Source organism: Cyprinodon tularosa, unplaced genomic scaffold (assembly GCF_016077235.1).
Source record: "Cyprinodon tularosa strain WSP-4 unplaced genomic scaffold, ASM1607723v1 ctg985, whole genome shotgun sequence".
Lineage (NCBI taxonomy): Eukaryota > Metazoa > Chordata > Actinopteri > Cyprinodontiformes > Cyprinodontidae > Cyprinodon > Cyprinodon tularosa.
This window is the reverse complement of record NW_024039768.1, coordinates 1-24,500: the sequence shown is the minus strand read 5'-3', so window position 1 is coordinate 24,500 and position 24,500 is coordinate 1. Positions and strand designations below refer to the sequence as shown.

Genomic DNA, 24,500 nt, shown 5'->3' with positions numbered 1-24,500 from the left:
ACATTTTGAACAAAGCCAATAGTGTCTAAGATAGCATTAAAGGCTGCTCTTAAGCTATCGCCTTCAATGTCAGCATGGATGTTAAAATCTCCCACTATGATGACCCTGTCAGTATTTAATACCAAATCAGAAAGGAACTCTGAAAACTCATCTAAACATGCAGAGTAAGGACCTGGTGGACGATACAAAGTTACAAAAAGAAGAGGTTTTCTTGCCTTGAAATTTGGATCAGGGAAATTAAGGGTTAAATGTTCAAAAGAGTTGTAGGTATTAATTGTTTTGGGAGTAATCAGTAAGTCAGACTGGAAGATTGTTGCTACTCCTCCTCCCCGCCCAGAACTTCTGGGGATGTAAAAATTCAAATAGCTTGAAGGAGTTGCATCATTTATGCTCACATAATCCTCTTGCTGCAGCCAGGTTTCTGTAAGGCAACACAAGTCAATGTGATTATCACAAATCAAGTCATTAACTAGCAGACTTTTAGAGGAAAGCGATCTTATGTTAAACAGACCGCATTTAATTGTTTTAACTTTTTCCCCAATTGGAGTTATTTTGATTTTAATTAGATTATCATGATTTACTCCTTTGGGAATCTTTGCTAATTTATTAGATTTTGGTCGTGGGCAAGACACTGTCTGGATGGAGTAAAGAGTGGGTAACAGTAGAGAAGCTGCAGAGATGTGTGTTAAACTACAACTCTGCTTCCTGGTCTGCACCCTGGGTGGTCAGGGTTTTGGAGGACTAATAAATGTGGCCAGATTCCTAGAAAGAAGAGCTGCACCATCCAAAGTGGGATGGATGCCGTCTCTCTGAATCAGACCAGGCTTTCCCCAAAAGGATTGCCAATTATTAATGTAGCCCACGTTGTTTTCAGGACACCACCTAGACAACCAGCGGTTGAATGACGACATGCGGCTAAACATGTCATAACTGGTCAGATCAGGGAGGGGACCAGAGAAAATTACGGAGTCCGACATTTTTTTGGCAAACTTACACACCGAAGCAACACTAATTTTAGTGACCTCCGATCGGCGTAACCGGGTGTCATTACCACCAGCGTGAATAACAATCTTACTGTATTTAACCTTATCCTTAGCCAGCAGTTTCAGGTAGGATTTGATGTCGCCCGTTCTGGCCCCCGGCAAACATTTGACTATGGTCCCTGGTGTCTCTAATGCCACGTTTCTGACTATGGAGCTGCCAATCACCAGAGTGGGCTTCTCAGTGGGTGTGTCACTGAGTGGGGAAAACCGGTTAGAAACGTGAACGGGTTGGTGGTGACCAGTGGGCAGAGATCCACGACTACGCTTTCTGCGTACAGTTACCCAATCGCCTGGCTGCTCAGGCACTTTTGGAGGACAGCTACGTGGGGGGCCTACTTTAACTCCTGGATGTTCAACAGCCTGAAGCCTGGATTCTAACTCTGACACCCTCGCCTCCAAAGCTACAAAAATACTACACTTATTACACATCCCATTATCACTAAAGGAGGCAGAGGAATAACTGAACATCTGACACAGAGAGCAGGAGAGAGGAGAGGAAGAAGGAAGAGTTGGAAAAGAGTCAAGGGAGGGAGAGAGAGAAGCCATAGCAATGCTAAGCTAGCGCTAGCCTAGGCTAGCTACTCCTTGCTATCAGAAATAAAACCGTGTGAAACTGACAAGTGCTCAGTAGAAAAGTGCAGCAGAAGGTGCTATGTTTTAAAGTAGTCAGTTAGAGTTACTTAGATACAGAGATATCACAGAGAAAATAACTTAACTTCAGATGGAGATCCTCTGAACAGCTGCACACTCAGTTAATCCAAACAGGAAGTGAACAGGTCCAAACAGGAAGCAGGGATCTTATGTTAAACAGACCACATTTAATCGTTTTAACTTCTCCCCCAATTGGAGTTATTTTGATTTAAATTAGATTATCATGCTTTACTCCTTTGATCAATAAATTCCTTTATATCTGCTGAGTCCTTCTTGCATGTGGGTCTAAAGACAGAAACATAACACAGTATTTCCTTTATACTGAAATACACTTTTAAATCCTCGGTTTCTGTGTAAATTACTGACAAACAACATCAATGTTATGCTCATAGACAGAAATAAGTGTGGCAGACTATATATGATTAATTTGAAAACTTTATGAATAAAGGTAGAGAAAACTCAAAACACTCTTATGACGACTAGAGTCGACATGGGCCGGTCGGTGGAGCCAGGCCCTCACGGCTGGTTGGATTACGCCGGGTCAAACTCCGAGGTCTTCCCTGGTGGGCCCCCCCCACCTGTGAGGGGAATATGAGGGAGCGGTGCAAAGAGATGAAGGCGACCTGATTGGACGCTGAATCTGCCTTAAAATGTCATTGTTCTAATGAATACATTGAATTACTATAGAGATTATTTTTATTTAGCAAAGCCTTCCTCAGAGCAATGAGTTACAGGCTCTGCTGAATAATTCATGTGTCGTCCAGAAAAAAAGTTTCTGCTTTTGGATGGAATCAAAAGTCCAAAGAGAGGCTGAAGCTTGAAGACGAGCTTTTGGATAATCCTGGATTATCCTTCAGGCCAAATGTCGGTCGGAGAAGAAAAAAGAAAGCACCATATGTCTTTAGGGAAGAAGAGCATGAAGGGAAACTGGGAATTCCTGATGAAGATCCTGAGAATGAGGAGGTTTCTGGACTTCCTGTCAGGTAAACAAAGACCCTCCTCCTCCCCTGTTCAATGAGGAGGTCTCTTCATTCAGAACCTCCTGGATTATCTCAGAAACTCTGCTGCTCTTTGTTTCTCAGCTCCTCTCATCATCTGCAAACACCTGACTGACACCTTCAGCTGCTCCTGTCTTTGTCCTGCTGACCGTCTCCATCTCTTCTCTCACGCCCTTCCTCTGGGAGCATCCCTCGCTCCACTGATCCCACAGAAATGTTGCTCTCTCTGGGATTAGGCTCTGGGATTAGGAAGGACCTGGTAGCATTAGAGGCTCAATAGCACATCAGAGAGCAGGTTTAACAGTAGGCTGAAGGACGAGGTGAGGAAGACAACCTGATGTCTTTTCCTCTAATGGCAGGTTTTAGTTTCCTTCATGACCTCGTAATGACCATGTAATTACAGGTTTGATCCTAAAAGGGAATGTGGGAATGTGCAGCTGGACTTAGAACGCATGTTAATGTTGTGTCTTGCATTATACAGACCCCCCCCCATGCAAACACAAATATTTCTACTAAGCAACCAGCAACAGAAGCCTAATTCCTGTGTCCTCGGCCTGCAGGCCATCGCTGCGATAGGAAGTTAGCTTAACGGGGAGTAGTTCCTCCTCATATCGATGTTTTACGGCCTGAAACATCAGCTGCTGGGGGGGTCAGGCTGCACTGAAAGCCTCCCAACTGGGACTGATGAAGGACTCATGATGAGTGAGTCCTCATCCACACTGAGCTTCCAAAGCAGCAGTCAGAACCAAAGCTCTGGGAGTTACATGAAGCTCATCCCATCAGATTTAAAGGCCAAAGGTCAACAGAAAACTTTGAATCAAAGTTCAACATTTCAGATGATCAGCTGGTAGAAACAGAACAGAGTTGGTTTGCTTCACATTTCTTGTCTTTATCAAAGGCTGCTCTGCAGCAGATCCATGAAAACATGGAAATCTTCTGTTCATCAAACAAAGGTTAAGGTTTCCTTCTCTGGCTGTAGATTATGCTAGGCTACAGTCAGCTAACACATGCGGCAGTCATTGACAAATAATACAAACAGAAAAAGAATAAATTTAATCAAACATCTCTTTTAAATCGTTTGGATTAAAATAAAGTCAAACTCCTCTTTTGTGGAATAATATAGATAAGGCTGTTTTCATGGATGTACAAGAGTGAGCAAAGCTGGAGACCAAAGACTCCAGAAGAGTTTCAGTTATCAGCAAAAGAAATTATGCTTTATATTCGTTAAACGAAAAGTCGGGTCAGCAGGAATAATCAATGGATCATTATTTATACTTGTTACGTTCAAAATTGTAGGTTCATAGAAAATAAACTGAGTCTGCACAGAATAGGGATTTTTGACCTCTGCAGAGGGAGAGAGCCACGTTCAGCCACATCTGCTCTCTGGTGGGTTTCCTCAGCAGAAGCCTTTTTATTAGCAGATCATAACACATGGGGTGGGTTACAGAACAGTGTTCTTCTGATAAGGCAATTGATCAAGTCATAGGACAAAATGCTCTTTCTGATTGAACCACAGAATAGAGCGGTCTCCTGATAACTGTGATTATCCTTGCACAAACATCAGTAGTTTTCTACCAAAGGTGCATGACAGTTTGCAGTAAACAGAGTGAAGCATCTCATTTCTTCAAGGTTCTATATGTACACACATTAACTTTATAATCATGATTGAATAAACCTGACAATACTTTAAACTAATACGTTCACGATGATTCAATGAATTTAGCGGTAATCTGTAAAAATTTAAAACAATATTTTCGTCTCGATCACTGAGTCTGGGAGCGGCCATTTTTGCCCAAATATAGTAGCCCCTCCCTCCTGCCATCTTCCAGCAGTGACGTCACGGTGCGGTAAGCCTAGCGCCATTCTCCCAGCTTTCCAAGCTAAATCAATGGGAACTACTAGACACATCTGCAATCAACAACAATTATTGAAGATTTCCAGAGGACTTCACCATTGAAATTCACCAGAGCTATAGTGAAACTGACAATGCCCACGTGCATGGCAGCTGGATGCTGGAATACATCGGGTAAAAGTGGGGGGAAAAAAAGAGTTATTCCACCTTTCTGATTCCTGATCCTCCACGGACGGGTTGGTCGTTGGATCGCCAACTTGAAGAGGGAGGATTTGCCATCGAACTTCTGGCCAGAGAAAAAACCCGTAATATGTAGCCAACATTTGGAAGAAGAATGTTTTCAAGATGACTTGGATAATAGCGCGTTGTGACAAACACCAGATACAGCACTGGGACTTGATCAACAGCCGATACCGCACCGTGACGTCACAAACCAGTAGGTGGCAGTCAGTGCTGTGCCTGAACGCGTTTGTAGCCCTCAGCTCCTAAGTCCTTTTAATTTGGGTTCCTCAACGAACCGTCTTCTGATAACACCTTACTACATCTATATAGTCAGTTCCTTATCATTAGCCTTTAACAAGCGTTACACGTTCATTGAACGAAAGTTCATGAACTCGTTCATATTCTGGGCGAACGTGAACTGAACGTACTGTATTACTGCCTGATGAACGTTATTGTGAACTCGTTCATTCTGGTGTCTGTGAACGGCACGCTCTCTCAGTTCAACTCCGTTCAATAGGTTGCCAGATTTCTATGGAGTCCTCCAGGCGAAACCCCGGCTAAATCAAACCGTAAACAGGCCTTAATATGTAGCGGGAAAAACACCCAATCTGGCAACACCAGCTACCAGCGTTGTAGCCTACAGCCGCGTGCGTCATCAAAACAAAATGCAGCGTGGAAGCCACAGCAGCATGGAGGCGACCGTGGAGGCGACAAAGCAGCAGTATGATCACTTAAAACAGTTTTATGACCAGGTGGTCGGTGAGGATGATGGCAACAATCTGACATTTCTCTGCAAACTTTGCCCGCCGGCTTTCAGTAAAAAAAATCCCCACTTAAACCTGCCTGGTATAATTTTACAGGATTCCAGGATTCCTTTTTAATATGTACTGAAATGGAATTTCAAATGGAAAAAATAATAAAAAAAAAAAAAAACATATGCACCTTAAAGACTACTTTCCTATTTTTCTTTTAATAATTCCTCATAAAAAAAGACCATTCAAGCAGCACATTTTTCCTGATGTTTTTGAGAATATACTGTAGGGGTGAAAGCTGCAGCTGCTATTAGTGTGAAGTGAATGGACAGCAACAAAGCGTTAAAGCAACAATGGGGAAATGCTGTCCCCTCAATGCTAATGTAAACCCTGGTTGGATAAGGATTCAAAACTGGATATGAAGATGAAATCTGACGCACAGTTTCAGAGTTACAACTGATAAAATAATTGCTGTCTGTGGTTCTACAGTAGGCTATGGTGTAATTGAGCAATATATGAAAAAAAAAGAACTATGAACTAGTTCATTTTTTGGAACTGTGAACTTCGTTCAAAATTTTGAACTATGAACTGAACTAGTTCATTTTAAAATGTGTGAACTGAACTTTGAACTAGTTCACGTAGAAAGAGAACTTTCCCAACACTGGTGGCAGTAGTGTTCTTTGACAAACATGGATGCCTCCAGTAAAGCACATTCACATGAAAATTACTCTGAATTAAAAACACTGATCATTTATTGATCAGGATGGAATCATTTCAGATTTAAAGAACTTTCTGAAGTTTGGATTCTGAATATGAGCGACTTTACCTTTAAATAATATTAAGACCTGTGGTGTCATCCGAGCATAAACCTCACTGAAAAATTACAGACTTTGTTTCTTGTTTGACTCGTTCATCAGATAGAAATCTGAAAGGTGTGGCATGCATTTAAACCCAGCCCTCTAAATGAATCCCCTGCAGAACAGAGATGGACGTTCAGGAGGCTTAGAGCGGGTCAGTAGACTCTGAATCTGTCCCTGTTGACACTCATTCAGCAGCTCTTTAAGTCAATTTAAAGCAGCATTTGGTGCTTTAACAGCATCAACATCCAACTCTCAGAGGACTCTCAGATGACTCTCAGATGACTCTCAGAGGACTCTCAGATGACTCTCAGATGACTCTCAGATTACTCTCAGATGACTCTCAGAGGATTCTCAGATGACTCTCAGATGACTCTCAGATGATTCTCAGATGACTCTCAGAGGATTCTCAGAGGACTCTCAGATGACTCTCAGATGACTCTCAGAGGACTCTCAGATGACTCTCAGATGACTCTCAGATTACTCTCAGATGACTCTCAGAGGATTCTCAGATGACTCTCAGATGACTCTCAGATGACTCTCAGAGGATTCTCAGATGACTCTCAGAGGATTCTCAGATGACTCTCAGATGACTCTCAGAGGATTCTCAGATGACTCTCAGATGACTCTCAGATGACTCTCAGAGGATTCTCAGATGACTCTCAGATGACTCTCAGATGACTCTCAGAGGATTCTCAGATGACTCTCAGATGACTCTCAGATGACTCTCAGATGATTCTCAGATGACTCTCAGATGACTCTCAGATGACTCTCAGATGATTCTCAGATGACTCTCCGATGACTCTCAGATGATTCTCAGATGACTCTCAGATGACTCTCAGATGACTCTCAGAGGATTCTCAGATGACTCTCAGATGACTCTCAGATGACTCTCGGATGATTCTCAGATGACTCTCAGATGACTCTCAGATGATTCTCAGATGACTCTCAGATGACTCTCAGAGGACTCTCAGATGACTCTCAGATGACTCTCAGATGATTCTCAGAGGATTCTCAGATGACTCTCAGATGACTCTCAGAGGATTCTCAGATGACTCTCAGATGATTCTCAGAGGATTCTCAGATGACTCTCAGATGACTCTCAGATGACTCTCAGATGATTCTCAGATGACTCTCAGATGACTCTCAGATGATTCTCAGATGATTCTCAGAGGATTCTCAGATGACTCTCAGATGACTCTCAGAGGACTCTCAGAGGATTCTCAGATGACTCTCAGATGACTCTCAGATGACTCTCAGATGATTCTCAGAGGATTCTCAGATGTCTCTCAGATGATTCTCAGAGGATTCTCAGATGACTCTCAGATGACTCTCAGATGATTCTCAGATGACTCTCAGATGTCTCTCAGATGATTCTCAGAGGATTCTCAGATGACTCTCAGATGATTCTCAGATGACTCTCAGATGACTCTCAGAGGACTCTCAGATGACTCTCAGATGATTCTCAGATGACTCTCAGAGGACTCTCAGATGACTCTCAGAGGACTCTCAGATGACTCTCAGATGACTCTCAGATGACTCTCAGAGGACTCTCAGATGAAGAGTCAGACGTTCTACTAAGTAATAAATCTTTCTTTGCTCCAGCCAGCTTTGCTGGTTTTAATGCATCATGGACAGGCCTTCTTTTTTCTCCCACAAGTTTAAATGAGATGGACCAAAGAGTCCTGATGCCCCCTCCCCACAAAGGACTGGTAGGCTGCTATGATTTATGCTTCTCCTGTTTACTGAAAAATAACTGAACACATTTCAAAATGGCTCAGATTTATGGTGAACAGCTCACTAACAGACCTCAGCAGGAACGTGAGCTGAAAGATGTAAAACAATAGTAGAGAGGAAGAATTTTAGAGCTATGGCTAAAGGGCATAGAGTGGGTTTACTCCCAGAACTCCCAGTTACTCTCTGTTTACTACATTAAATCAATAAGTCTAACTTTATAAATCCCAGCTCTCAGCTGCTCCCTTCTGCTCTGGGTTTTCATAAAAACGACGTTCCTCCATGTTTAGATCTACAGTGGCTTCATCTTCTGACCAGGAAGGTACAGTTCTACAGTCCATTAAGCTACGGACATCTGAAGGAGCATTTCCAAATACCAAAGCAATACCAATAATCAGCGTAATTCTTAGGACGCCCACATAAAATAGTTTTTTTTATTTTTTCAGTGTCCTGTCTGGCGATGTGGCAATAAGAATAATTATCCAGAATTCAATCAGAGAGATCAGTGGGTTTAAAAGGGAAGCGTTTAATAAATTCTCAGCATACAGCGGCCCGTCAGCTGGATAGATTGGACAGATCCAAGGTCAGCAGGCAGAATCCAGGTAACAGATTAGGCAAACAGAACAGAACTGGGGGAGCCAAACCTCAGAAGTAGAGAGGCAGAAATTATTCAGGATCAGGTAATCTTAAACACACAGGTTCGCCAGAAAACACTCACACACATCGCAAATAATCCGGCACTGATAGCTAGGAACAGACAGCTTAAACAGGAAACATGAACAGGTGGATCTGATGAGTGACAAAGAGCGCTGGGTGGAAGAAACTAGCCATCAGTGGTAAGATCATGACACGCCATGTGTTTTCTAGAGGGGCTACTGCGGCCATATTAGCATCACCCTCAGAGTCTGACTCTGTAGGCCAGAGGTCCGCTCTGGATGGCTCTGCCTCCATGTCCCTCAGCATCACTCCCCTCTCCTGTGCTGATGGTTCAACCAGACAGTCCAGTTCCAGAGTAGATGATCTGGAATGATCATCAGTGTTTCCATTCATTATAGCATGCTAAGCTAGCTCCCATGGTGTTCTCCTGTTGATTTTTTATGAATGATTTTAAAGTTACCTTAGATCAATGCGGCGGCGGCGGCTTTTTAAAACATCTTGCACTACGTTCACCTGCTGATGGTGGTGAGCTACAGGGTATCCACAGCCGCCCTGGTTCTCACTGAAGTACAGAGAAACCACCAGGACCTTTGACCCCCAGCAGCTGGCTAGATGTCCCGCCTGAGGGGGGGGCGCAGCAGGGAGACTCCACCCGCCACTGATCCTTATGTTTCCCATTTATTGCTGAAATTTAAATCTCACTTTAAATCACAGATGTTCATGTTTTATTTGTTATCCAAAGAAAAACTCATTTTGAGGTCTGGATTTAATTATCCGAGTTCAGCACATTTATCCCTGATCAGCATATGAACTATTTAGGAGAAGATAATAAGAGTTCAAATACACTTTAAACAGTTATTGGTCCTCAGGCAGCTTGTTGTCATAAAACTTCCTCTTCCTTCAGGAAACATAATCGTCTTTTCCAGCTCATGAATGATGATCCAAGAATGAGTAAAAACTGGAATTCCATCATCAATTGGTTCTTCACTCTTTGCTCGGCTTCCTCAGACCAATCCCAGCACATAAACCCAGAATTTAGGCCAAACTAAATCCTCAAACACCCACTGATAAACACAGGCATGTAAATATAAACCTGATATTTGATGCAGATCAGATCACATCAAAAGCTCAGGATCTCTCCTCAGTTTCTTCTTCTTCGGCTCCATTCTTGTTTGAGCTTGTTTCTCCTCAGAGACCTTCTCTGTTCCTCCATGTTCTGACAGGTCAGAGTTACAGAACATCCTTCAGTTCAGGTCCAACCTCCTGGGATTAATGCGACAAAATTACTATGTCACTAGTTTTAAGCCATTTCCGTTTCATTTTTTTATCTTTATGATTTCATGAAAGCAGTGAAACTGAACCCATTTCTAAGCAAATTCTAATTAGCATTTCAAGTAGAGCTGAAGGTTAACGGAAAACCTGAGCTCCTTCAGCCTGGAGGAGCTGGAAGTTTTACCTGTTTGATCAACAGGTAAAACGCTCTCTGGTTACATAACAGACCTGCAGATGTAGAGAATATAGCCGCATAAATCAGATTTATCACATTTATTGAACTGAATATGTTAACAATATGGATCTATGTAAGATTATTTTTCTCACTAAAACAGAATATCTTCTGCAGATCATCTAATCTATCAGGAGGAAACTAATATTTCAGCCTGAATGCTGCATTCAAACACTATTTGTTTTAAAAGCTCTTCAGAAGGATAATGGGAAGGAAAAGATAAATATAGGGTTAAAAAAAAACAAAAAAAACATAAATTAATGGTTTTTACGTTTTTATCAAATGAAAAATGCATAGGAAGAAGCCGTTTCCAGGGAAACAGGCGTGTTGTTGGTATGCACCTATAAGACAATCCCGACTCACTGAAAAAGGTGGAACACCCACATTGGTCCCCAAGAAAAAATGTGTGACTGGCTCTTAAAAAACAAAAATTCATTGATTTTTTTTACCACTTTCCAACCTTGAATCTTCAACATTTTAATGAAAAATTCCGGATTCAGAAGCATTTTGATAACATTTCCATATGAATAACATTTTCCTAAATAAGACTTTGATTTTCAGCAGAATTATTTAAAAATAAGCTCATGAAACAGACCTGGACTAAAGGGACGGTTCCCTGGAAGAGACTGAAGGCAACAAGACCAAAGAGACATCAGGAACAGCAGGGAACATTGGTGGGATTTGCACAACAGGAACAGCAGGGAACGTCGGTGGGTTTTCCACATCAGGAACAGCAGGGAACGTCGGTGGGTTTTCCTCATCAGGAACAGCAGGGAACATCGGTGGGTTTTCCACATCAGGAACAGCAGGGAACGTCGGTGGGTTTTCCTCATCAGGAACAGCAGGGAACGTCGGTGGGTTTTCCTCATCAGGAACAGCAGGGAACGTCGGTGGGTTTTCCACATCAGGAACAGCAGGGAATGTTGGTGGGTTTTCCACATCAGGAACAGGAGGGAACGTTGGTGGGTTTTCCACATCAGGAACAGCAGGGAATATTGGTGGGATTTGCACAACAGGAACAGCAGGGAACGTTGGTGGGTTTTCCACATCAGGAACAGGAGGGAACGTTGGTGGGTTTTCCACATCAGGAACAGCAGGGAACGCCGGTGGGTTTTCCACATCAGGAACAGCAGGGAATGTCGGTGGGTTTTCCTCATCAGGAACAGCAGGGAACGTCGGTGGGTTTTCCTCATCAGGAACAGCAGGGAACGTCGGTGGGTTTTCCACATCAGGAACAGCAGGGAATATTTGTGGGTTTTCCACATCAGGAACAGCAGGGAACGTTGGTGGGTTTTCCACATCAGGAACAGCAGGGAACGTTGGTGGGTTTTCCACATCAGGAACAGCAGGGAACGTTGGTGGGTTTTCCACATCAGGAACAGCAGGGAACGTCGGTGGGTTTTCCACATCAGGAACAGCAGGGAACGTCGGTGGGTTTTCCTCATCAGGAACAGCAGGGAACGTCGGTGGGTTTTCCTCATCAGGAACAGCAGGGAACGTCGGTGGGTTTTCCACATCAGGAACAGCAGGGAATATTTGTGGGTTTTCCACATCAGGAACAGCAAGGAACGTTGGTGGGTTTTCCACATCAGGAACAGCAGGGAATGTTGGTGGATTTTCCACATCAGGAACAGCAGGGAACGTTGGTGGGTTTTCCACATCAGGAACAGCAGAGAACGTCGGTGGGTTTTCCTCATCAGGAACAGCAGGGAACGTTGGTGGGTTTTCCACATCAGGAACAGCAGGGAATGTTGGTGGATTTTCCACATCAGGAACAGCAGGGAACATTGGTGGGTTTTCCTCATCAGGAACAGCAGGGAACGTTGGTGGGTTTTCCACATCAGGAACAGCAGGGAACATTGGTGGGTTTTCCACATCAGGAACAGCAGGGAACGTCAGTGGGTTTTCCACATCAGGAACAGCAGGGAACGTTGGTGGGTTTTCCTCATCAGGAACAGCAGGGAACGTCGGTGGGTTTTCCACATCAGGAACAGCAGGGAACGTCGGTGGGTTTTCCTCATCAGGAACAGCAGGGAACGTCGGTGGGTTTTCCTCATCAGGAACAGCAGGGAATGGTGGTGGGTTTTCCACATCAGGAACAGCAGGGAATGTTGGTGGGTTTTCCACATCAGGAACAGGAGGGAACGTTGGTGGGTTTTCCACATCAGGAACAGCAGGGAATATTGGTGGGATTTGCACAACAGGAACAGCAGGGAACGTTGGTGGGTTTTCCACATCAGGAACAGGAGGGAACGTTGGTGGGTTTTCCACATCAGGAACAGCAGGGAACGCCGGTGGGTTTTCCACATCAGGAACAGCAGGGAATGTCGGTGGGTTTTCCTCATCAGGAACAGCAGGGAACGTCGGTGGGTTTTCCTCATCAGGAACAGCAGGGAACGTCGGTGGGTTTTCCACATCAGGAACAGCAGGGAATATTTGTGGGTTTTCCACATCAGGAACAGCAGGGAACGTTGGTGGGTTTTCCACATCAGGAACAGCAGGGAACGTTGGTGGGTTTTCCACATCAGGAACAGCAGGGAACGTTGGTGGGTTTTCCACATCAGGAACAGGAGGGAACGTTGGTGGGTTTTCCACATCAGGAACAGCAGGGAACGTCGGTGGGTTTTCCACATCAGGAACAGCAGGGAACGTCGGTGGGTTTTCCTCATCAGGAACAGCAGGGAACGTCGGTGGGTTTTCCTCATCAGGAACAGCAGGGAACGTCGGTGGGTTTTCCACATCAGGAACAGCAGGGAATATTTGTGGGTTTTCCACATCAGGAACAGCAAGGAACGTTGGTGGGTTTTCCACATCAGGAACAGCAGGGAATGTTGGTGGATTTTCCACATCAGGAACAGCAGGGAACGTTGGTGGGTTTTCCACATCAGGAACAGCAGAGAACGTCGGTGGGTTTTCCTCATCAGGAACAGCAGGGAACGTTGGTGGGTTTTCCACATCAGGAACAGCAGGGAATGTTGGTGGATTTTCCACATCAGGAACAGCAGGGAACATTGGTGGGTTTTCCTCATCAGGAACAGCAGGGAACGTTGGTGGGTTTTCCACATCAGGAACAGCAGGGAACATTGGTGGGTTTTCCACATCAGGAACAGCAGGGAACGTTGGTGGGTTTTCCACATCAGGAACAGCAGGGAACATTGGTGGGTTTTCCACATCAGGAACAGCAGGGAACATTGGTGGGTTTTCCACATCAGGAACAGCAGGGAACGTTGGTGGGTTTTCCACATCAGGAACAGCAGGGAATGTCGGTGGGTTTTCCACATCAGGAACAGCAGGGAACTTCGGTGGGTTTTCCTCATCAGGAACAGCAGGGAATGTCGGTGGGTTTTCCACATCAGGAACAGCAGGGAACGTTGGTGGGTTTTCCACATCAGGAACAGCAGGGAACGTCGGTGGGTTTTCCACATCAGGAACAGCAGGGAACGTCGGTGGGTTTTCCACATCAGGAACAGCAGGGAACGTTGGTGGGTTTTCCACATCAGGAACAGCAGGGAATATTGGTGGGTTTTCCACATCAGGAACAGCAGGGAACATTGGTGGGATTTGCACAACAGGAACAGCAGGGAACGTTGGTGGGTTTTCCACATCAGGAACAGGAGGGAACGTTGGTGGGTTTTCCACATCAGGAACAGCAGGGAACGTTGGTGGGTTTTCCACATCAGGAACAGCAGGGAACGTCGGTGGGTTTTCCTCATCAGGAACAGCAGGGAACGTCGGTGGGTTTTCCTCATCAGGAACAGCAGGGAACGTCGGTGGGTTTTCCACATCAGGAACAGCAGGGAATATTGGTGGGTCTTCCACATCAGGAACAGCAGGGAACATTGGTGGGTTTTCCCCATCAGGAACAGCAGGGAACATTGGTCGGTTTTCCTCATCAGGAACAGCAGGGAACGTTGGTGGGTCTTCCACATCAGGAACAGCAGGGAACATTGGTGGGTTTTCCTCATCAGGAACAGCAGGGAACGTTGGTGGGTCTTCCACATCAGGAACAGCAGGGAACGTTGGTGGGTCTTCCACATCAGGAACAGCAGGGAACGTTGGTGGGTCTTCCACATCAGGAACAGCAGGGAACATTGGTGGGTTTTCCCCATCAGGAACAGCAGGGAACATTGGTCGGTTTTCCTCATCAGGAACAGCAGGGAACGTTGGTGGGTCTTCCACATCAGGAACAGCAGGGAACGTTGGTGGGTCTTCCACATCAGGAACAGCAGGGAACGTTGGTGGGTCTTCCACATCAGGAACAGCAGGGAACGTTGGTGGGTTTTCCACATCAGGAACAGCAGGGAACATAGGGGCACAGCAAATTCTTTGTGTCGTGCTCCATGATGATGAGGGTGATGATGGTGGCAGGAGCAGCAGACCAGTTAGATAATTTGATTTGGATTAGAGTTGCTTGGAGGAATGACACAAATTCTGCAGGGATTAATCCGGCTTTAATTCAATCTGTCCTCTGCAGCCTGAAATAGCCCGGCTCAGTTCCGCCACACCTCATCTGGATCCAGGCTGATCCGTCGGCTGCTTTCAGGTTACGTTGGAGGAACGTTTTTAGACAGAACCACAACATATTCAGGTGGATCAAAGTTGGGTTGAAGCTGCAGACTCAATCAAAAGACTTTATGTTGTTATGTTTTGGCTCACAGCAGAAACACGACTTGGACAGATGAGATGAAATGAAATTCCAAAAAAAGTAAAAAAAAAAAACAATCCACTGGACTTTGTTTCCATGCATCGGCGTCGCCAGACCCCATTTACTGCGGGACGTGCCCCAGTATAAATGAGCTGTGCCCCAGTATAAATGAGCTGTGCCCCAGTATAAATCTCATGAATATTTGCAACAGTAATAAATTTTTTAATGCATCAATGAAAATGATTCCAACGGGAGGAGACGTATATTTCTATTCCAAATTGAGGATGTAATAGCGCCCCCCACGTCAGCGCATGTCACTGCATGAACTGCAGGTAAACTAACGCGCTGCTCTCAACTGAGTTGGATGGGACACTGTGCGGCCGCGACACATTTTTAGTTCTGGTAACGTTTCTTACCTGTCAATTTTATTTTCCCAGTGAAACCACATGATTTATAGGCTACTAACTGAAAATGACTGCATTGGTTTGTAGATGGATATCAGGAAATTCCTCACATGAAGCAGAGACAGGGAAGCAGTAACAAGATGAGAGAGAGGTGTTGGAAGCTGGAGAAGTACCTCTCTTCTCCAGCAGAGTCCGCCGTGGATCCTCCTGAGCAGAGCCCTCTGCACAGCTGCTGCTCGTTACCATCATCAGGAGGACCCACTACTTAAGCTGTCTTCAGACCTTGCCTCAACGCCGCAGTGTTGAGCCAGTTGGTTAGAACCTAAACCTAGAACCTCTGAGAACTTAGTTTGCTCTGAATCCTGACAGGATCCTAATCTTGTCTCTGTCTTTCCAGGAAAACCTGATCTTCCCTTGCGAAGCTCTGGAAGAGCTTAACCTGCCGAGCCTGCCCTCTGAGCCAAACCTGAAGATTACCTCTGGATTCACATGCAGCTCTGGACCAAGAGCTGGAAACCCAAAGTCAAGGTCTGCTACCTTCCTAGAAGCAAGATGCTGAAGCAGCTAACGGACTCTGCTAACCAGACTCTCTCCAGTTCCAACAACCTTCCTCTCCAAGTGCTATTCAAGGACCCTCAAGGTACAAACCAGAAACTATCTAAGGACAGTCCTCTAAGAACCCAACTAACTAAGCTGTCTTCCTCACAGACTCCGGTGAACCCGTTTTTCCCAGGACCAGAACCTGAACACATTACCTCTGAAATTGTATTCAATAAACTCTGTGAACTTTTCAACTGTTTCCTGCCTCGTGGTGTTCTGCATAATTGGGTCACATTCGTGTACCGATCATGACAGAACACTGCGGCCAAACACAGGACCCAGCAGAGCACCTCCGGAGGAGGCTTGAAGTACTAGAAGCTCAAGTCCATGGTCAAGCCAAAACCCTCCGTGAGTTGAATGCTTTTGTTGAACACCATAACCAGACTTTACAGTCTTTCGCCGGCTATTTTGGAAGCGCTAATGCCGTTCCGGCAGCGCAACCACTTCCGGGTCCAATTCCCCCTCAGAGGTCACCAGAAGTGACGTCATCAGAGTTCCACCCAAGCCTTCCTGAGAAATTCTCCGGCAATATGAAGGATTGCAGAGGATTTTTATTTCTGTGCAGATTATTGTTTCAGAACTCTCCCAACAGTTTTTCGACGGACTTTAAGAAAGTAACCTTTATTCTCTCTCAACTAACAGGAAGAGCTTTGGAGTGGGCCCAGGCCAGATTTCCCTCAGATGAAAGTCTCAACTGCCGATACTCTGATTTCATTTCTGAGTTCTCCCAGGTTTTTAATCAAGAAACTGATCAAACAATTGACTCTCGTGCTCTTTTCAGTATTAAGCAGGGAAATTCATCTGTGGCTGATTTTTCGATCAACTTCCGGGTTAAGGCAGCAGCTTCCGGATGGAATCAAAGTGCTCTGAAGGGAGCTTATTTCATAGCCTTAAATGAGAATATTAAAGACGAACTGGCAACTCTCGACGAGCCAGCCTCCCTTGAGGATCTAATCAAATTAACAATTAGATTGGACAACAGAATTAGAGCCAGAAACAGCTCCAAGATAAGAGATTCTGGGTCTCACGCCCCTACATCTGCCTCAAATATCGTGACTGTTTCTTCTCCTCCCACAGAGCGACCAAAGGCCCAGTCCCTCCCTCTGCCTGTTCAGGCTTCACATTCAGGTGGTATGGAGGTCGAACCTATGCAGGTGGGACACACTCGGCTTACTCCTGAGGAGAGACAAAGACGTTTTTTGAGCAGACTTTGCATCTATTGTGGTGAAAGTGGACATTTCATTGCTTCCTGCCCGGCTAAATTAAAAGGCAGGGCCCGCCAGAGGATCTGAGGAGTCTGGCGGGCCAAACCAACTCTAAGAAATCTCCTCGATTGATGCTTCCTGCCACTTTGTTTTGTGATAACCAGAACCTCTCCTTTTCTGCCTTTATTGACTCAGGCTGTGAACGGAACCTCATAGACTCTAACCTTGTTCAACAGTTGATGATTGAAACTGTTCCCCTTTCCCAACCTCCCCGTGTCTCTGCCATTGATGGGAAAAGTATCCACCAAGTTACTCATCAAACTCAACCCCTCGAGCTCCTCCTCTCAGGTAACCATCGTGAAACTATCACATTTTTTGTCATTCCTTCCGCATGTTCCCCATTGGTGCTCGGATTCGAATGGCTGGAGAAACACAATCCACGCATTAATTGGACTGAACGTCACGTGGAAGCATGGTCTTCGTTATGTCATGAGACTTGTCTTCGGTCGGCAGCCCCCGGGGTGGGGCCTCCTAGAGGGGGGGGAGAGATGGACTCTCCTGACCTATCTTCAGTTCCCTTTGAGTACCATGACTTGGCCCCGGTCTTCAGTAAGGTCAGTGCTACGTCCCTTCCACCACATAGACCATATGACTGTGCAATTGAGTTGTTACCTGGAGCACCGTTACCCAGCAGCCGTTTATATAACATCTCCAAACCAGAACGAGAGACAATGGAGAGGTATATTAACGAGTCTTTAGCTGCTGGAATTATTCGCCCGTCCTCTTCTCCTTTGGGTGCTGGTTTCTTTTTTGTTGGCAAGAAGGATGGTTCATTAAGACCATGCATTGACTACAGAGGGTTGAACCAAATCACTATAAAGAATAAGTACCCTCTACCTCTCCTAGCCTCAGCTTTTGAACCTGTTCAGGGGGCAACAGTCTTCACCAAACTGGATCTGAGAAACGCATATCATCTCCTCAGAATCAGAGAAGGAGATGAATGGAAGACTGCTTTCAAGACACCATTAGGTCAGTTCGAGTACCTGGTGATGCCTTTTGGTTTAACAAACGCCCCCGCCTGCTTTCAAGCACTAGTGAATGATGTTCTCAGAGACTTTTTAAATGTGTTTGTCTTTGTCTATATAGACGACATACTCATTTATTCACGGAACTTAACTGATCACAAGAAACATGTCCGCCTGGTGTTACAGAGGCTACTGGAGAACAAGTTATTCGTCAAGGCAGAAAAATGTGAGTTCCACCAACCATCAGTGACCTTTTTGGGGTTTGTGCTCGAGGGCGGGCAGGTTAAGCCTGCTGAGGACAAGATAAAGGCGGTATTGGACTGGCCGATTCCTGAAACTCGAAAACAGCTTCAACGGTTTTTGGGGTTCGCCAATTTTTACCGTCGTTTCATTAGAAATTATAGCCAGACGGCTCAACCTCTGACCTCTTTAACTTCGGTTAAGAGGAATTTTCAATGGACTCCCGAAGCTCAGTCTGCTTTTGACAAACTGAAATCTTTGTTTTCCAGAGCACCGGTGTTAATTCAGCCTGACCCTTCTAAACAGTTCATCCTGGAGGTCGATGCTTCGGATTCTGGCGTTGGAGCCGTCCTTTCCCAGAGACTCGACTCAGATCAAAAGATTCATCCATGTGCTTTTTTCTCTCGCAGACTCTCATCAGCAGAACAGAACTACGGCGTTGGAGATCGAGAACTATTAGCCATCAAATTGGCGTTGGAGGAGTGGAGACACTGGCTAGAGGGAGCTGAGCACCCGGTTCTAGTCTGGACTGATCACAAGAACCTTGCTAGCATCCAGTCTGCCAAACAGGCCAACCCTCGTCAATCCAGGTGGTCCATTTTCTTCTCCAGATTTAATCTCGTTATCTCCTACAGACCCGGATCAAAGAATGTGAAACCAGACTCCCTCTCGCGCCTATACTCCGTCGATCAACCCGAGACACCAGAGCCAGTCCTCCCGGCCTCTTGTACTGTGGGAGTCGTGAACTGGGAGATATCCGATCTCATTAACTCCGCCCTGGCCACGGAACCCGACCCAGGTAACGGTCCGGCTAACAGAACTTATGTTCCGTCTTCCGTCAGGTCCAGGCTCATTCAATGGATGCACACTGCCAAATTCTCGGCCCACCCTGGAGTCAGTAGAACTATCGCTCTCATCACCAGACGCTTCTGGTGGCCCACTCTCCACAGGGATGTAAAGGAATATGTGCTGGCCTGCCCCATTTGTGCTAGAAACAAGGCCTCGCATCAGCCACCTTCTGGTCTGCTACAACCTCTTCCGATCCCTTCACGTCCATGGTCCCACATTGCCATAGATTTCGTCACTGGTCTCCCGGTCTCTCGAGGTATGTCCACTATACTCACCATCGTTGACCGTTTTTCCAAGTCCTGTCATTTAGTCCCTCTCAGGAAGCTCCCCTCGTCGTTCCAGACTGCTCAGCTTCTCGTGAAACACGTCTTCAGATTACATGGCATTCCCCAGGAAATCCTATCAGACCGTGGTCCTCAATTTATCTCTCAAGTTTGGAAAGCCTTCTGTTCAGCTCTGGGCTGTAAGTCTGCTTTAACTTCAGGTTATCATCCACAATCCAACGGTCAGACCGAGCGCATGAATCAGCACCTTGAATCCACCCTCCGCTGCCTAACGTCCAACAACCCCACCGACTGGAGCCAGTATCTTCCTTGGATCGAGTACGCCCACAACTCCCAGAGATCAGCATCCACCGGCCAGTCACCATTTCAGGTCAGTCATGGATACCAGCCACCACTTTTCCCCGCAGATGAAAAGGAGATAGCAGTCAAGACCATCAACCAACACATCCGTCGCTGTCAAAGAATTTGGAAGGAAACCATCACCACCCTAAACAAATCATCAGAGACCACCAAACGTTTTGCCGACTCCAAGAGACGTCCCGCTCCCGAGTACATCATCGGACAGGAGGTATGGCTGTCTACCCGAGACATTCCCCTCGGAAACTGTCTCCCAGATTCATCGGTCCATTTAAGATTTCCCAGGTTATCAGTCCCTCCGCAGTCCGTCTCCAGTTACCTCCGAGTCTACGCATCCACCCCACCTTTCATGTCTCTCAGGTCAAGCCCGTAGTCTCTAGCCCTCTGTGCCCGCCATCCGACTCCCCACCACCCGCCCTGGAAGTCGATGGCCACCCTGCGTTCACCGTCCGTCGCATCGTGGACTCCCGTCGGCGAGGTCGCGGCTGGCAGTACCTCGTCGACTGGGAGGGCTACGGACCTGAAGACCGTCAGTGGGTTCCCGGCTCTTACATCCTCGATCCTTCCCTGATCGAGGAGTACGAGCGTTCCTGCCCATCTACTTCCTCCGGACCGCCAAGGGGCGGTCGTTGAGGGGGGGGGTACTGTTGGAAGCTGGAGAAGTACCTCTCTTCTCCAGCAGAGTCCGCCGTGGATCCTCCTGAGCAGAGCCCTCTGCACAGCTGCTGCCCGTTACCATCATCAGGAGGACCCACTACTTAAGCTGTCTTCAGACCTTGCCTCAACGCCGCAGTGTTGAGCCAGTTGGTTAGAACCTAAACCTAGAACCTCTGAGAACTTAGTTTGCTCTGAATCCTGACAGGATCCTAATCTTGTCTCTGTCTTTCCAGGAAAACCTGATCTTCCCTTGCGAAGCTCTGGAAGAGCTTAACCTGCCGAGCCTGCCCTCTGAGCCAAACCTGAAGATTACCTCTGGATTCACATGCAGCTCTGGACCAAGAGCTGGAAACCCAAAGTCAAGGTCTGCTACCTTCCTAGAAGCAAGACGCTGAAGCAGCTAACGGACTCTGCTAACCAGACTCTCTCCAGTTCCAACAACCTTCCTCTCCAAGTGCTATTCAAGGACCCTCAAGGTACAAACCAGAAACTATCTAAGGACAGTCCTCTAAGAACCCAACTAACTAAGCTGTCTTCCTCACAGACTCCGGTGAACCCGTTTTTCCAAGGACCAGAACCTGAACACATTACCTCTGAAATTGTATTCAATAAACTCTGTGAACTTTTCAACTGTTTCCTGCCTCGTGGTGTTCTGCATAATTGGGTCACATTCGTGTACCGATCATGACAAGAGGGAGGTAAGGTCCCGTAATGAATTAGTGATTTAAGCTAACCAGTTACATTAGCAACATTATAAGCAATATGATTGATATTTACATAATTATAGATTTACGTTTTTTAATGTTTGCTGTAGAGAATGAGAATGAAGGTGCTGGAGAAGGAAAGGGAGGAGGAGGCGAGACTGACAGGCAAGAGACAGGAGAGACAGGACCATGAAGGTGATGAGGGAGCAACAACCAGCTTCCACAAACAAGAAGGGGACATTAGTGACTTAGGGGGAAAGCATGATGGTCCTAAACAAGTGAAGTTGTCCCACTATCCCCAGGACAAATTTGGAGTAAAAAAACGTTCATTTAATTCAAAATGGTTTGAGCTTTTCCTGGTTAAAAAAGAAAGCCTTGTCATCAAGGATATGCAGTGTTTTCAACTTGCTTGATAACATCATGTTCCCAACACTAACGCAGGTCATCCAGATCTCCATCCCAGTCTACAGCTGTAGGGGTGAAAGGTCATTCAGTGTGTTGAGAAGGATCCACACTTGGCTGAGGTGCACAATGGGACAAGACAGGCTCCATCATCTGGTTATTTTATCAGTTGAAAAGGAAGAACTTTCTAAGCTGAGTCACAGTCTAGTGATTGACCGCTTTGCAAAAATGAAAAATAGGAGGTATACTTTAATGCTCAAAAAATAAAAGAAAAACTTAGTTCAGGTTGAGTTAAACTTTCCCCTGAACTAAAACTCTGAAACCTAGGAATTAATGATTACTTCAGAATGTGTATAAGGAAACGTTTTATTTTTAAAGTTGGTGATGTCTTATTTTTTATAGCTGCAATGTTGAAATTGTTCCTGTTTGTTAAAACAAATATGCTCTTATACTCATTAATATTTCAACTGGTAATTTTGGTAGGAATGTATCAGGGTGGGGCAGTGTGCTTGTCTGTATTTGTGTATGAAGGAGGGGCATATGCGGTAGGGGGCCAGTGCCCCAGTAAAGCTTTGTGCCTAGCAACGCCCCTGTTTCCATGTTTGAAGACGTTTCTCTTCCCATCAGGAAGTTTTAAATTCCAAATGTCAGAAATAGCGTTGAGTTCCAGGCTTTATAAAGTGGACCAAACAAAGACTTGTTTTGGTTTAGAAAACAGTCAAACTGAACAGAAAGAACAGGTCCACCACTTGTCGTTGAGCTCTTTGTTAGCCTGCAAATCCTAATACTGGTCTATGCCTCTGACAGGGGGAAGTCATTAGAGGAAATTGTTGGCCAGGCTGACCAGGCGAGATGTTTTTTTCCCCTGCATGGTGGTGGTGGAGGGGGGGGCAGTCATAGCGGGAAGGAATCAACTCTATCGCTGCATTGCAGGTTTTTGAAAGATGGCATCTGAGGATCTGTCTGTCTTCATAAATTCATGCTGCAGAACATTTTCATGAATCAGAACTTGAGGACAGTGGGGACGTTGGTCCAAGGACACTAAGGACATTGGTCCGAGGACAGTGGGGACATTGGTCCGAGGACAGTTAGGATGTTGTGGACAGTTTGGACATGTGCTGGACTGCAGCAGGACACGGTTTATCTGCTGTTTATCTTCACGCCTTTAGCAGATTTCTGTCTTTTCTATTTCTGACCTGAACTGAGTTTTTCTTATTGTTTCTGGGAACTTTTCTTCCTAACATCGTGTTTCCATGACAACCAGGCTTTGTGGTTGAACAGTTGGTCTTTAAAATTGTGTGACCTACCACCTGTCTTTATAAAGACCCCAAACAGGCTTAAACTGGAAGGTAACCAAAGGAGGGACCGTACAGCGTCCTCCAAACGCGAGGAGCAGCAGAGGAACGGCGAGAGAAATCTGCCGACTCCAGAAACGAGGGTCGCACATTCACTAATGGTGATACGCTGAAACACTTACGGGCTAGGCAGCTAACTGCGGCTACAAAAGCTGCATCAGAAGAGTTTCCTTTTAAGGAGCCTGAGGTGTGAAAAAAACAGAATCAGTGCTTTTAGGTTTGGTGGATGAACATTAGATGATTAAACAGAAACAGACATTTACAGCAACATGATGAGACACAAGAGAATTTACTGAAAACAAACGATTTCATTCGTCCATTTCTAGCTCACCATCTTCAGATCCACATGAGGATCTGATCCGACAGGGGGAGAAAAAAAACACCGACCTAAAAGGTAAGAAAACCAATTAAGTTTTTTCAAAAACAATTAAATGCAAATATAATAAAAAGGAAACAATTATTACATTTAAGCATTTAATTTATGCATACTAAATGCAAATGCAATAATTATATTTCTAATAATTAGACAAACATTTCAATCAGGTTAAATTAACCATAATTTAAATAAAGCAAAAACAAAAAGTATCATATTCCAAACTTAATCAATTTAAAGTTAAAGTGCACTTTCAAAATATCAATCTAGAGAAATAAAACATTAATTGTCAAAAACTCAAGCAGAGTGAGAGAAAGGAGAAAATAAATAAATACACATACTGCGCAATATCAACTTAAGTGCATCTTCCCTGTTCAGATCAATCTTTTAAATCCTGCTTCAGAATCAAGGTAAACGTGTCAAACGTGCAAAATTCAGCAAGAAAGTTACCTTTTCAAAGAGAGCAGGGGGGGGGGGGGGGTGCTTAGCCACAATCAGCTCCGGCAGAATCCCAGCGATGGTCCAGGTAAACCAGGCCAATGATTCTGATAAAGCAATCTCTAATGAGCAATCCAGCAGAAATACCACAAGGAAGAATAGACACCAGCAGCCAGTCACAATCACAGTGGAAAACAGGTGAGGATCCTTACCTGCATGCCTGGGGCGGGGCTTTAAAGGAGCAAACTAATTTGGGCAACACAGGAAGTGAGCCTGAAAAAATAAAAGTCTCTGAATAATTGTGGGGTACAACAGCATAGCACAGCTGCCCTGGGGCAGACATCCAGAAACCAGCCTGTTAAACTTCTGCATCACCAAACAGCCAGCAAGGTAGGTAAGATGCCTTGCCAAAAGACTTGACCTAAAGAAATGGAGCCGGGGTTTGAACCAGCAACTCACCAATCACCTCCTGATCCTCCGTCACTTTAAACGATTATTAAAAACCTTTTTGCTTTTGCTGGAAAACCAGCTGAGGTAGAATCTTTTCCTCCATTGATCTCTCCTCCTCTCCTCCTCTCCTCCTTCCTTCTCTCCTCCTCTCCTCCATTAAGCACCTGAATGCCCCCCCCCCTTTGATCTCCTCTTCCTCTGTTCATCTTCATCTCCCTTTCATCTCTCTGTTCTCTCAAACC

At 45.4% G+C, this 24,500-nt stretch overlaps 1 protein-coding gene across 1 annotated transcript; it reads right to left on the bottom strand.

Moving 5' to 3' along the window:
- Positions 1–10,870: 10,870 nt before the first annotated feature.
- LOC119777172 (adhesive plaque matrix protein-like) lies at positions 10,871–14,578 on the bottom strand. Its single transcript, XM_038275972.1, has one exon. The coding sequence runs from the start codon at positions 14,576–14,578 to the stop codon at positions 10,871–10,873; it is 3,708 nt and encodes a 1,235-aa protein (XP_038131900.1).
- Positions 14,579–24,500: the final 9,922 nt, after the last annotated feature.